Source organism: Lepisma saccharinum, chromosome 2 (assembly GCF_977018435.1).
Source record: "Lepisma saccharinum chromosome 2, izLepSacc3.1, whole genome shotgun sequence".
NCBI classification, from domain to species: Eukaryota; Metazoa; Arthropoda; class Insecta; order Zygentoma; family Lepismatidae; genus Lepisma; species Lepisma saccharinum.
The window spans coordinates 17,966,931-17,982,109 of record NC_139230.1 but is presented as its reverse complement, the minus strand read 5'-3'; the positions used below and the strand labels follow the sequence as shown (position 1 = coordinate 17,982,109).

Genomic DNA, 15,179 nt, shown 5'->3' with positions numbered 1-15,179 from the left:
GATATGAATACAATAAAGTATACAATGGGCTAAAATGTCGTAGTTATATAAGGAAAAAAACACTGGTTCAAGAACGTTCGCTGGATTTTTTTCCAGGGAGGAGCAATCGAGGCGAATTTTCTACCATCGTAATGTTACCCCCTCAAAAATCACTCGTTCAATTTGAAGTTATCATATTCCAACAATACCCTTGTTATGATGAACATAAATTACTGTGACTGAAATGAGGTAATTTAGGTTGACATTCGTTTTCCTTCCGGACGTTTATAGTCCTAGAGGCATGTGTCAAAAACCACATCGCGACCCAGAGTCAAGGGTTTGAATCCCAGCCTGGGCATGGGTGTTCATCGTGAGTGTCCCTTCATCATACCATCCTCAGCTAAGTAAAAATAATTAATCAACATCGTGACCTCCCCCCCCCCCCTTTTCATACGCAATTTTAGTTACTACTTTTGGGCTCGGTTATGTCGGATGTTTAATTGTATTATTTTTATTTTTAAAATACGCTTCAAATACTTAATTTTGTAGTCCTTTTTCAAAATCCGTAACTGTTCTCCAGTGGTTGCTATGTAATCTGTAGGAAGAGATCGGAACTCTTACAAGATTCACACAGATCGTAAGTTACGACGAAGAAACTGATGCCATCCATGCATGGCTGAGCGTGATATAAATAGCGGTATTATATATATATATATGTGTGTGTGTGTGTGTGTGTGTGTGTATGTATGTATATATATATGTATGTATATATGTATGTGTGTGTGTGTGTGTGTATAAAAAGATCAGTGATCGGTTAGTTCTCTTCCTACTATTAATACGTACATCTCAAAGCCAATAATACTCTCACTATCTCAAACATAACATGCTAGAACATAGACCCTGCTTAACATTCATAGAATCGTGTTAATGTCTATTCCTCATCTCATCCATCAACACTAATGCACACAACACACAATAAAACTTATCCTAAGAAAACATTACCCACCCAACTACACACTTATGTAATTTAGTATCTGTGATCATAAATAATATTAATGTTAAACACTAACACTTATTTACTTCCTACTACTTCTAACCTTTATCTTAATCTTCTTACCTTGTAGAATGATGTGAAACCAACTTTGTTCAGGAAAACCGAACAAATTTGGTTCTTCACACTGGGACATTCTTGCCAATGTCACAGTGAATTATTGTAATAAAAAAATGGATATCAAGGATGAATCAAAGAAAAGCGGGGGAATCCGTAAAGAATTCACGGAACTGACGCCCTGGGTTAATTTTCAGCTACCAGGGCATAAGCGCATACCTCCGAAAGTAGTTTTGACTACTTTTATCCCTATACATAAAAAAATAATCGTTCTATGTAACCATATCTTGTATACTGTTTAGGAAATAAAATTCTTTAGTAGTTCGTATGAACTTTCCAGCCTGATCATTACCTGTGCATAATTAGAGAGATCGGTTAGTTCATTGAACTCTCCAGCCTAATTATTGCCTATTTTTGTGGGAGCAGGAAAAGGTTTATTATCCTGTGTGTGTGTGTGCCTGCCCGATGACGTACTGGTAACGTGGTCATCTTGTAATCAAGGGGTCCCGGGTTCGATACCTGGTGGAGGCACATTGCACGGTGGTTCGGATCCCACTTTAAACTGAAGGTCCAGTCCCGATTAACCTATCTGTGCATTAAGTGGACTTAAAACATCAAATCAATTAAATTCAAAATAACGGTATGCGGGATCCCGAAACATAATTACCAGAACGGGGAAAATATTTACCGACCCAACCTCAGTTTCGTGGAAGAACCTTAATTTTCGATATCTCTGAAAAATTTCGACTTTTTTGGAATACGGAATCTGCGAGACATTCGGGAAATCCCAACCTTCAGGATTCCCTAATTGCCGGGAAATTTCAACTGTTCGTGAATCCCGACCTTTCGAGCTCTCCATTCTGGGAAAATCCAAGTGTTCATTGTAGAATTATTGAGAAAAACGAAACGTTTCAGCATTGTAAATATTTTGAGGAGTTCTAGAAAAGGCAGGTTGGAGGAATTGGCGATTTTACGAATGTCTGCTCAAAGGAGAACACACGTGGTTTTTCATTCTTCACATTTAATTATTAACATGTAAAGAAAGAATAATATCGTAGTGTACGAATTGTGGTGAGCACTAGCTTAAGATGTGAGGGACAGAAATCTCTTGGTCGCATCCGGACGGGAAAAATTTAAGTCGGGAAATTTTCGGGAAGGAAATATTTGAAATGTACCCACATATCATATGCACGTTTGTCAAAGGAAGAAATTTTGTTTCCTGTTCTTGGGAAGCCTTTTAGCCAGAGCCTTTAATAAAGAGTTTATTATATCAATATATAATATATTTAATTGCATAATAATTAGGAAGTGAAAATCTATAATTCTACGTACACTTTTCCCCTCAAGTGATTGTTCTTGCATTTCTGGAGCAAAAACTGCTATTAAAAAAAATCACTTACAGTCTGGGCGGGGAGGGGTGGGATGAAACTTATATCACATATTCTATGGGCTTCGTCTGGTCTACGACGCCAGTGACATCTAACAACGTCTTTTCCGTTTCAGTGCCACAAAGTGTCTTAGGCGTTTGTTTCAGAGTCCACTTTATGCACAGATAGGCTAATCGGGAATGTCCCTGCACGATAAAGTGGGTGCCGAACCATTATGTGCCTCCACCCAGTGCTCTAAGTGAAGGGCGATGTGGGGAATATTATCCCCTAGCGAGGAATATTTTCGCAAAGCATCCCTCACCTGTCCCGTTGTCCCTATTTTAAAACACATCACATCCCACAGCTATACTGTGCGTCGGGACACTGTGGAGCAAGGTCCCCCATAACGGTAAAGAAGGGAAGAAAGCAAGTGGGCGGAGCGAAGCAGGATTCGATGTTGCTAACAGCTGGTAGTTCCTGCCGCATTTTCGTCTCCAGGCACCCACTTCCCCTTTCAAGTCGTTACTTGCGCAGAGACTTGTTTTCATTTGATTGCTCCAGAGATTCCCTCGATAAAATATAGTCTCAAATGCTTGAGCATCTAATAGGCATCCAAAATTACCGCTTCGAGCATTGCTTCCACCGGATATAGAAGTCGACACACCATGATTACATGGCGGTGAAGTTACCACTACGCACTCGGGGAGGCACACCATGTGCATTAAAAAGTAACAAAAGAGAACTTCTTCCCTTGAATAAGAAACACATAAAATAGTGTCACAAAATTCAGCCTGGGCCTAAAGTTTAAACTTTCTTTCTTCTAACATATCACGGGATACTTTTTTAAAAATTTATTTATTTTTTAAACTTCGGAAGAACTTGTTAATTTGACTGTCTCAAAATCACTGGATTCAATTTTGAACTTCCGGTGACCCTTTGCGCGTGAATATTTAACATCCGTAACTAGTGTTCCAAGTCAGGAGATATGGAGAGATGGTATCCCTTCCATCTATATCTCTGGAGCAAGACCCCGCATAGCGGCAGAGAAGGGGTGGAAATCGAGTGGGCAGAGCGAAGCAGAAGACTGGTAACCGAAGTCGCGTTTCCCCTCCACGCAATCCCATTCCCTCTCAGTTTCCGTTCCCTTGCTCCAGAGAGAACCGGGAAAGAGTACAGCAATTTTCACTTTCAACGCTGTCCATAAAACTATTGACCAATATTATTAGTGTCTTGATTTAAGCTTTTGAAGCGATCGCCCCAAGCAGTTTTCTTTTGTATCTCCGCCATACAGACTTCAATAATATTTTTAAAATGCAACTTAGTGATCAATGAATGAGAGGATTCTGCGGTTCGAGCTTGTTATGCAGAATAAGTCGACCGGGAGTATTACGTCACCATGGCGCCTGTCATGTAAGCAAGGCAGATTCAATAACGCACCCAAGCAACCACTTCCTTTGCGATATGGCTAATTTGTCGTTTTCATCGGCATCCGGTATGAAAATGGTTTATTCATGCAAGTAAATGAACTGGTGTTAGTTTCCAGAAACGCACTTTCATCACTGTGGTGCCCGGCGGATATCCAACCTAATGACGACAAATAAAGACTACCGTAGAATATGAAGTTGATGTGCGCTTAAGCATACTATATTATATGAAATGTTTTCTGCATGAAATAATAGTTTCACCAAAATTAGAACTTTTATTAGTTCCCTTACCAGGTATTTATTTACCAATACAAAAGTATCAGATATGTTCTTTGATATGCGAGCATTATGATTGCCAGAGATTCCAGGATCGAATCATATCACTCATCCTCATCGTCGCGCGATTAGCGAAAAGTGGCAGAAATGCGAAATAAAAGAGGTAATTGTACGATCCATCGAAACCATGCAACACTGATTCGTGGTGCAATTAATATTATTGAAACCTAGTTATTTTTTAAATGTAGGAGCGAATGTAGAATATAAAGAATGTGTCTAATTTCGTTAATATTTGGTATGTTAACTAAATTTGGCCTTCTAATCACGAATCTGTTGTTAAAATATCGCGGACACGTCTGGAAATCGTGAAAAAAGCCTGTTGTAAGTTGAATTTTTTTTAAAAAGTAAAAGCTTTTTCGCATTGTTTTACGAACAAAATTGTAACTATGCTTGCCTAACCTAACCTAACTTAACCTTACCTTACCTTGCAGGAAATGGTTCGTGGGGCTATCCGTCAATGGTTTGTGGGGCTACCCGCGAATTTTTACACGCGTCCGCGACATTTTAACAACAGATTCGTGATTAGAAGGCCAAATGTAGTTAGTATACCAAATATTAACGTAATTAGAGACATTCTCTATATTCATCATTCATACCATATTTTCTGAATATTTGTGTAGAATTTTCACATAATTGTGCATTTACATGTTTCTGTTTCCACACTGACATGATGGATTGGTAACGGCAATGGAGTGGAAGGAAAGCGTGACTAAAGGATGCATCCAAGATTATTATTCTTCTTTTCTGCCACTATTGGCTGATCGCGACGATGAAATTCAATGATGATTGGATGAAATTTAAGGGCCATTTTCAAAGGAAAGCTCGAACCAGGTAACTTCGGTAGCTAGAACATGAGTGAAATGCCTAACGCGGTCAGCCACCCAGGCGGCTCTTCTTTTGATGCTCTACATCAGTGTTTCTCAACGGCAGGGCCGCGGTCCGGTATCGAGCCCTGGTGTTAATTATACCGGGATGAGAGAGTTTCTCTTGAAGTTTACGACTTGCAGCCCGAGCAGAGCCACCTGGAAAGATGGCGTTCCGGTCTGGCTTAACCAGTGATAAGAGGAAATTCTTTCTCCAGTGCTGGTGAGAATTCAAAGCCGCTGAGAGGAGAGGGTCACCCGTGCAGCTTCCAAATTTAAATTAAACCGTGGAGCCCTTCTCGAGTTTAGGGTGGCCTCCCCGATGGCGCAGTGATAGCGTCGTCGCATTGTAATATAGGGGTCCCGGGTTCTATACCCGGGGGAGGCACATTCAATCAATCAAATCGATTTTAAGGTCGGAAGAGTAAAGCTACTTTCAGCCCGAGCTGGCAACTACCTGGAAAAGTGGCGTTTTGTTCGGGGCTCACCAGCGATAAGAGAAAATTCTCTCTCGCCAATGCTGGTGAGAAAGCCTCTGGAAGTGTCTCACCTGTGGAGCCCCCAAATTTGAATTACAACAGTGCGGCCCTTATCGAGTTAGGGCCGGAGGGGTGAAGCGACTTGCAGCCCGAGCTGGCAACCACATGGAAAGATAACGTTTCGTTCCGTATTCCACTGCAATAACAGAAAATGCTTTCGCAACAGTGGCGGTAAGCGATCAAACGATCTAAACGGGAAGGCGCGTTGATTCTCGCCTCCCAAGTTTGGAGGTTGCCGGACGGGTACAACTTACAATTTATTTTACGCATCAATTTTGGAAGTGGAAATATTCTGATTAATTTACAATTTTTCGGTGTCCGAAATGAAACTTGCCAATGAAAATCAATCAGCGCTTATCAAATTAATTTAATGATACTGGCCAGAGCAAACTAAAATATTCCATTAGATCCAGTCGTTGCCAACAAATTTAAACCAAATTTTATATTTGTCAACAAGCCTAGACATAATCGAACTAATATTCTCTAATGATTGGTTGGTTGGTTGGTTGATTTGGTGTTTTAAGTCCACTTTTATGCACAGTAAGGCTAATCGGGACTGGACCTACAGTTTAAAGTGGGATCCGAACCACTTGTGCCTCCACCGGGTATCGAACCCGGGACCCCTTGATTACAAGGCGGCGACGCTACCACTGCGCCATTGGGGAGGCCCTATTCTCTAATGATTATCACATAATTTATTTATTAATATTTGAAGGGTACGTATTAACTAACGTATGCCTAAAGTTTTTAAAATTAGAAACCTATTTACGAGTAAAGTTGTTAGGATGGGGCATCGACTTTTAAAACACGAATTTACGGGGTCGAGGGATCACAGAGGTTGAGAACCACTGCTTTACGTATATTTCACTTTCATTATTACCCCGCAAATAGTACAATGTCAACACACCACTAAACTAAACCAAACTCCGTCGCGCAACACCCCTTGAGCCAAGGCCAGTCGTTGGGGTGGTCAACGCACAGAGTCCCATCGCATCTGTTTCCTGGCTTTTGACACCGGAACCCTCTAGTTTTTATTTACAAGTAACACTCCAGTTGTCCTCACGATGCTGAGTAAACGCCGACATTTTTTCATCTCCCACCGACACTCGAACCAAGCACCGCTCGTACCAAAGGCGACAGCGTTAGTCATTTGGCTAAGCGGGAGCCAAACTAAAAAGGACATTGTTTCCTAGTCTTCTGCGGACTGTGGATCCTCTGACGCGGCAGAGTGATTAGCACAGCGCCAGGGGTCCCGGGTTCGAATCCCGGCCTGTGCATGAATGTTCTTTGCGATTGTCCCTTCGTCAATTCCATATCATCACTCATCCTCATCGTCACGATTAGCCAAAAGTGGCAGAAAATACACAATTTCCGATATCTATATTTTTTATAAAGAAATATACAGAGCATTCCCTGATATTCGCTACGAGACTCGGCGGCAAGCGGCCCGGCATCAGCGCTTGTCTTTCCCGGTGAACGGGTCCGCGACAGTCGCTTATATTAAACCTCGTAAAAAAGTTTAGAGTAACAGGGTCAGTTCTGAGTAAAAGTGGAAAGAAAAATGGGGAAATAAAGTATACAAAGACAATCCGCACACCATCCGGGAGAATTACAGTAGACGAACTTTCACGTGTAAATGCCAATTTCCTTCGGAGATGCCAGGAATGTGTTGCAGCCGAGGGACATCATTTTCAACACATTCTGTAGTCAAGGGTCTACACAATATGAAAACTGTAATTTTAATAGCAGACTCTAGCGATTGTCGCTGACCCGTTCACCGGGAAAGACAAGCCCTGATGCCGGGCAGCTTGCCGCCGAGTCTCGTAGCGAATGTCAGGGAATGCTCTGTAGTATTATGCAGCCGTGAATCACCAATTGGGAACCAAAGAGTTAGGACCCTGAATATACGGTGCGAACAAACGTAGTGTAACGGTTTTGGTAAACATCACATTGCAAAGCGTGGTGAATGACACGGGCCGCACTTAACTTCATCACACTACGTCCGTGCTGATTACTCTTGCACTAAAGTAAGATGAACCCCCTACGAGCCACTCGGACAATATTGGAATAAATTTTTGGGTAGTTAGTATTCAAGAACAGAAGCATATTAATGAAGTCCCTAAATATTTCTTTGCCTTGTCACCTTTCCACACTGATTAGCACATCGCGCTACGACGCCAGGGGTCCCGGGTTCGAATCCTGGACAAGACTTAAAGTTTTGTTTTGTCCTGAATAAGAAAAAAATCGACGTGAGGAAAAAAAATAGCATGGGAGACTGCCGCTTAGGTGTTTCCTCAGGGAATGTTTCCTTTAATTCCGGGAATTCTGCGTGAATTATTGGCTCCGGGAATTATACATGAATTCTAAGATATTTTTTTCTCCACAGACGTGAAGAATTGCAACTTGAGGTATGTTTTTCACAATTTAGCTTTTACTTTTATCGAGGAACAAAAATAAAGCTGCGTGAAAAATAAAACAGAATTCGAAATTGTTATGCAATAACAATTTTTCGTAGATTGATATATCCCGTAACATTTGTGACTTGTGTTTGTACAGATGCATTTCGAGTACGAGTATGTGAAATAGTAAATGTAAACTCCGCACCTCAAATTAAATATTTTATATATATATATATATATACATATACATACACACCGTTTAATTGAATTGAATTAGAATTTTTGGATACTTTGGAATCACACACACCCTTTGTATTGTTAATATATTTGTGTGTGCGTATGCTTTGGGTGGTGCTGAGAGACTGTGTAAGGTTGTCAAATAGAGAAAACATGTTTTTGTACTTTTGAATTTTTGGAAAGTTCGCCTTGAAAACCGGAAATTATACTTGAATATTATCATGGTCCTAGAGTGGACATCCCGTTCCTTTTTTAAAAAAGAAAATCTGTATGGCGCCTGACTGCCACACGGGAGACCCGGAGTGAGTGCTCTAAGGGATGTTTGTGTTTGTTCTAATTAAAATGAAATACATGAGAAAGAAAGAGAATGGCATGGGACACTACCGCTTAGGTGTTTTTCTTTTTAAAAAAATCTGTATAACTTCTGACTACTACGCGGGAGACCCAGGTTCGATTCCCGTGGTGGGTGATCCAAGCTTAGGATTTTTCCGCCTTTGCCCCTATATCAAGTGGCTCTGCGCTTAACCCAGCCTCAAATAAATCGATACCCGAACCAACCCTGGGAGGAACGGCGGTTGGAGCGTGGTGCTGGTCACATCATCTAAAAAAATGGTCTAGTTCGAGACTGTATGAACGCATATCTCGACACCACCTTAAATGTGCCTTCATGACACGGTGCACTGTACTTAACTTTTCCTGCAGTTATGGCGGATAGATTCCTGATGCCTATCTCGCCACCAAGCAGTACTATAACGAGATATATATATATATATACACTATCTCTCTGCCGAACGATCTGGGTTCGGTTCTGAGTGTTGAATGTATTTGTTCTTTGATCTATTTCATCTCCTTATAGTTCATCCTCATCGTTGCAATAGAGCCGCGGTGGTGTAGTCGGTAGGGCGTTTGATGCTACGCGGGAGACGCGGGTTCGATTCCCTGTCCCCGCATAAAGCGGCTCTGGGACTCAACCAGCCTCAAATCTATGGGTACCTCGGGGTAAAGGCGGCCGGATCGTAGTGCTGATCACATCACCTCCAAAATTGCCGAGATCGAGAATATGTAGGGCCCTACCTCCACATCCCCTGAATGGCACGGTGCTATATGCACGAGAAAGTTTACCTTACCTTGTGCTCATGTAGAGCAGTCCAAAACTCGACCCACAGTTTAAAATTGGGATACGAAGCACAGTGTAACGTGTGCGGTCCCGTGTGTGACACTTATTAAATAATATTATTTATTATGTTCAGAATCAAGACTGAATATTAGCACTTTCAAACGTAAAACTTGCCCCGCTAAAGAGTTTTATGACTAACAACTTTCGCATTTATAACAAAATGAAACACCTCCCTCCGTCGCGACAATTGTTGAAAATGTGTGAAAGCGCACTTTTCGAACGAGCACGATTGTCTAAAGTTTGGCCAGGCCTCGGCAATGGCGTTTTAAAAAAATGTATTTTTTTTATCTCTCTAGAAAGTTATCTTTTTGAGTTCTACAGAATCTTCGTGGATTGCATGTGTGTCGCCGATCTCCGTGGCGGAGTGGTTATAGCACACTACCATGGGTCCCTGGTTCGAATCCCGGCCTGGGCATGGGTGTTCTTTGTGAGGGTTCCTTCCTTCGCCAATTTCATCACTCATCCTCATCTCCACGATTAGCCAAAAGTTGCAGGAAAGCGAAGTAAAATAAATTAAATCAATTAACCAATCGACGATACTTTCGAGGTGGCTATAATGTGTTTATCAGGACTTGAATATTCCACGAGAAATTTTCAGTAAATCTTTACATCACACACGCAGATTTTAGAATGCTAGCGTCTGTTTCCAACGCAGGAGATAATTTTGAAAATGCCGTTGCTGGGACTAGTCTAGCGAAAACCATAACCTTGCCTATGTTACAAAGACGAAAACCTTACAGAAACCACTTAGATGATTGTTCCCACTGGAGTTCTCTTTGGTTCCCCAGGATACCTCAGGCAACCAGTTTCTCATATGAAATTTCAATCAACATGCCCATAAATTGGACGGCAATGTTAGGGTGTTCCTGAGAAGGCACATAAGTTGCAAACTGCTATTTTCTGTCAGCTTTCATGTAAGTCACACTGGATCAATTTTTTTAAAAATATATTATTAGTAAAAAGGTAAGAAGCAAAGTTCCCCGTGCAAATAGCACCGTGCCATGAAGGCACAATTAAGGGATGTGGAGGTAAGGCACGATCTCTGCCATTTTTGGAGGTGATGTAACAGCACCACGCTCCGGTCGCCTCAAAAGTGGCAGAAAAGTGAAGTAAAATCCAAATCACAATCAAAAAGCAACTTACCGGAAGAAACGATCTGGGTATCGGAGCATCATGTTCCACCTCCCGTTGCCTGTCCACTTCATGATTTAACCACTCAAAGTCACCATCAATGCGCGAAGGAATGTGACAACTTGTCACTTGGTGCATGGACAAACCTTGGAAGCAGCTCTTGCGTCGACTGCCGCACGACTAAGTCTGTTCGGGCAGCCTATTCCCAAGGCTCGCGTCTGATGCAGTGTTGCCATTAATCGGTACTTCTGAGAGTCGCGTCGGCAGTCGGTGAGATTATTTTTTAACGTATTGTAATAGGGGAACTCGCAGCATAATAGGATAAAGCCGCACTAAGGAAAAAAATGAATAGTACATTGTATCGATGAATGATGTACAACAGACGAGATTTACTCTGGGGCAGTTGTATATACATGGTTATGTGGTGGTACACAAATGAAATCGAGACGATGAGGATGAGTGGTGATATAATGAAATTAATGAAAGGACACTCACAAAGAACACCCATGTCTAGGCCGGAATTCGAACCCGGGACCTCTGGCGTCGTAACGCGCTGTTCTAATCACTCTACAACGGAGGTCGGCCTGAGGTGATCAGATAGCAAAACACCATGTTCTGCGTAATGAAAAGTAATATATGTGCCCTGCGAGAAATCTGCAGATTATGGAACTGTGAGATTGATTTTAGAACAGCCCATATATTTCGTTCTACACGTCATCTAAAATAGGTATTCCTCCCTCCATGATACTATTACTTTTGTTGTTGATGTAACAATGTGGCTATTACTTTTGTTGTTGATGTAACAATGTGGAATCACCTTATATGTATATATATTATATATATTGGAGGTCGTAATGTTATTTCAGCTTTTGTTGCCTTCAATATTTCACGTAGGAACGATTATTTATTTTGAAGACACATTTTAGGATGTTCAGAATGTATGGTATGCATCTTGTGAAGAAATAAGTGATACAGTCTTTAACCGTGAGACTTAAGTATCTACTCATAGTTAACTAACAGTAAAATTATCCGCACACAAAATCAGGTTTCACAGTGACAAACCAAGAAAAAACTGAGGTTTAAAAAGATCGTAATTGAAAAGTATCATGTCATTTCCACAGGGAACTCATTTCGTGAAGCTGTTGACCAATTTATTGCATACTGCCGTTGAAAGATTCTAAAACTGAAGACAAAAGTAAAAGTGTGTGAATTTATCATAAATTGGAAGATAATTCTGGACTCTTGTCTGTGTACTGTGCTGGGTGCGTTTGTGTCTCACCCGTTCCGTGGATAAACTTAAAAATGTTATCCTAACCGTTCTTGATAAAGTATACAAAGTATACAATGCACTTTCAAACAACTGCGCTGGTAACCGAACTTGCGAGTAGTGTGCAATTCTGATCACAAGGCACGAACGTAAGTGCTCCCTGAATACGGAATGTGATGGTGACGGACTGAATTAACCATGAACGTATAATAAAAGCAACTTTCTGATTGCAGCCGATCAGTACCGCTTGTCTTTTGTGATTCGTACCTTAGCTAGAATGATCACGTGTTGCTAGTGCGTCCACAAAAATAGGGCTTAACTAGTTGCCAAAGGGCGAACAAATTGAAGGAACAATGCATAAGATCATAAACATTGCTTCTTGAAGCGGTACGAAGGAGATTTCATAGGCTAGACTGTGAAGACAAGACTCATTTGTCTCTCTTGTGGCCAGGATTTCAGAGTTCTTCATGTGGTGACTGTTAGTCACACACTTGCCGTCACACATCTGGCTTGGAAAATTTCCATTTTCAGAGTGAATTAAATTTGCACGATTGAGGTTAACGCAATTAAGGATTTTCTTTTCTTTTGGTAACCAGTCTCCTTTGAATTAGTGGAGGCGTCTATTGTTTCTGCAGAAGGAATAGGAGTAATCATATTCTGCCGAAGATAACATGTTTGTAAACAGGGGATTTGGCCTTTGTCCATCGAAAGCAATCAAAGCATTGTTTGCAAGTAATAGCCTATGCAGCATTAATTATTCCTAATGCCTCGCCGTTTAATGAAGCCCTATGCTTAGGCGGAAGAATGCTATGCAATTTTCTCTCCTTGTTTCGCGGAGATTTTTCGTATTTCTTGGGTGGGACCATTTTCACCACGGGATATATGTTTCAGAAGATTTTTTTCGAGTACAAAATATTTTTGTATGCCACATTTTCTTTGGAAATTGTGTAGGAGTAACTGGCACGTTTCTTGCTGCTGGATTCACATCGGATAACTCATTCACAGCAAAGAGCGATGGTGTTCCACTTTGAAATTATTTTGTTTGGCGTAAGAGGAACCTTTCTGAAGACACCCAAATGTCAACAACCTCCCTTGCACGTAGTACACCCTAGACTACATTTTGCAGACTAGCGAGGCTCTGGCATCTGAACTCACAAAGAATATAATCCTCTGTGGGGCTCGTGTTTTGTCGTCCCTATGTGTTTGTCCCTTCATCTATCTAAAATTATCACCATTCATCCTCATCTTCGCGATTGGCCAAAAGTGATTGGAAATCGTCGCTAAATAAAAAAGAGCAAAATTTGTACTTCTAAATCTCCTTACCTGACATAACTTGAATATGGTTATTTACTTTCTGATATCTATGGTTGATTGTGACAACAAGCTGATAGAATGGAAAACTCACTAGTTTCTTGTCTTTGAATGGGAAAATAAACTAAAATGTGTTCCAAGAACTTTCCACAAAGTTTGGATACTGCCGCTGTTTGCCCAAAATTATTTCCCAACATAAATGAACAAAGAAAGAAACTGTGGTAACTGTTTCAAAAATACACAAACACTTGCTGTTTTTCCATTCTTTCGAGATTTATTTTTGTCTTGTGTCGCCTGTAACCTTACATGAACAGTAAGATATGTTGGAATGTTTGAATAAACATTCACAATTATTATAATTCTGAGTTTCTCCGTTTGGTTTCTTCAAGGTAGTATAGATCTTGCAAGTTGATACATTACAACAGTATAGATCTTCCAAGTTGATATATTACAACATTTTAATCGTATTTTTACTAGAATACCATTGCATTCGTTCAATCGCCTTGTCAAACACACAGCTACAATTCACCTCCGTATCAGAAATCTGCGGCGGCAAGCACCTTAAAGGAACAGTAATTAGTGTCGAAGCACAACAGTCTGGTTGAATAACAAACGCTACGATCTGGTCAAAACAAGTAGATCAGTGTGTTAATCTTTTATGACACCATTTTGCTCTGTTGCATTATTAAACTACGTGATATGAGAACTTTATCTCGATGATGAAAGTCGGAAGGAGTTTTACGAAGTCGTTTTACTAGCGAATTAAATTGGGGTTTGATATTGTAATTGCATTAAACGCTTAATTGATGATTCATTTCGTCCGCATATGCACGGGTGAGCGTACATAAACGCAAACAACCGACGTTGATTCTTTCATCCGCGGCAGCTTTGTGTCAGTTGCAACTTGAAGGCAAATGCTTATGCAGTATCCGTCACGTTCCTTAGACAGTGTTCTGCCGATCTATAGTCCGCCTGCCTTTGTAGCACCCATCGACTCGAGTGCGCATGCGCTGACTGGACGACTCCAGTGGAAAAGTAGGGGTGGAGCGGCAAAAGGAAACTGGTTTCGTGAAGATCAGCCAATAGTAACGTCGCCGGCAAAATACGGGGAATCAAGATTGTAAAAACCTTCACAAAAGCGAATGTCAATAAACAAAACACTGATCTGAAACCTACAGTGTTGTTTTGTGCAGGTTTCTACCTACCTCCTCTCCTGATTGGTGACGCCAGGAGTCCATGGGGTTCAAATCCCGGGCTGGGCGTGTGTTTTCTTTGTGAGTTGGCAGAAGGGCAACGTAAGAAAGAAATATCCAAATCCCTCTGGACTACACTCTGGTGTTCTTTCTCTTGTATCTTACAAGTCCCATCTATTTCAGTTTCGGTTAATTTACTTATACCTCTGGGTATATCTCGACAATGAGAATGAATGCTGAAAGAAAAATATGCGATCATGTACGTATATCCATCTTACCCAGGATTCAAACTAGTGTTGGGCAATATATCGTCCAGACGATATATCGCGATATTGAAAAAATATCGTCCAGGTGATATCAACTAGACGATATATCGTCACCAAAATTTGGCGATATATATCGTGTAGGCGATATATCGTCACGATATTTTAGCAATATATCGCCGATATCACGATACGGAAAAAATATCGTATCGTTGGTAACTATATCAAATCTCCGATATCGTCCATCCCTAAAGGTCCAGCAGCTCTGATTTCTTCACATTTCGCTGACCACCCTGTCACAGAGATCTGATGTCGGTTTAGCATCGCCAAATGCAACGTAAAACATATAAAATGCAAAATTAGTGTTTCCCCATATTTCTGTACTTTAGTTCACCTGCTACTTGCAATGTGTATTATTTCAGTTTCGTACTGCACGCTCGGCCATAAATATTCTGCGTGGCTGATTGTTTAGCACTCTCGCCCTTTAGTACGAGCGGTTCCCAATTCGATCCAAAATATCGGGACTCGCCTAGTTTGTCGAGGCCAATTGGGGAGCAACTTGAAAGCAATAGTAAGAGTCTAAGA

At 41.0% G+C, this 15,179-nt stretch overlaps 2 protein-coding genes across 19 annotated transcripts in view; one reads left to right on the top strand and one right to left on the bottom strand.

The window, feature by feature from the left end:
- The window catches only part of LOC145983942 (uncharacterized), a 48,729-nt gene extending 38,005 nt beyond the window's left edge, over nt 1-10,724 (bottom strand). For all 9 annotated transcript variants that reach the window (XM_083117132.1, XM_083117126.1, XM_083117133.1 and 6 more), the window contains exon 1: nt 10,573-10,724. Coding sequence is in view for 6 of the 9 variants with exons in the window: in XM_083117126.1 (XP_082973252.1) it covers nt 10,573-10,698 (126 nt within the window). In the remaining 3 variants the exon portion in view is untranslated. The remainder of the gene's footprint in view (nt 1-10,572) is intronic.
- Ssdp (Sequence-specific single-stranded DNA-binding protein) overlaps nt 1-15,179 on the top strand; it is a 294,147-nt gene that overhangs the window by 231,555 nt on the left and 47,413 nt on the right. The gene's annotated exons all lie outside the window — the stretch shown is intronic.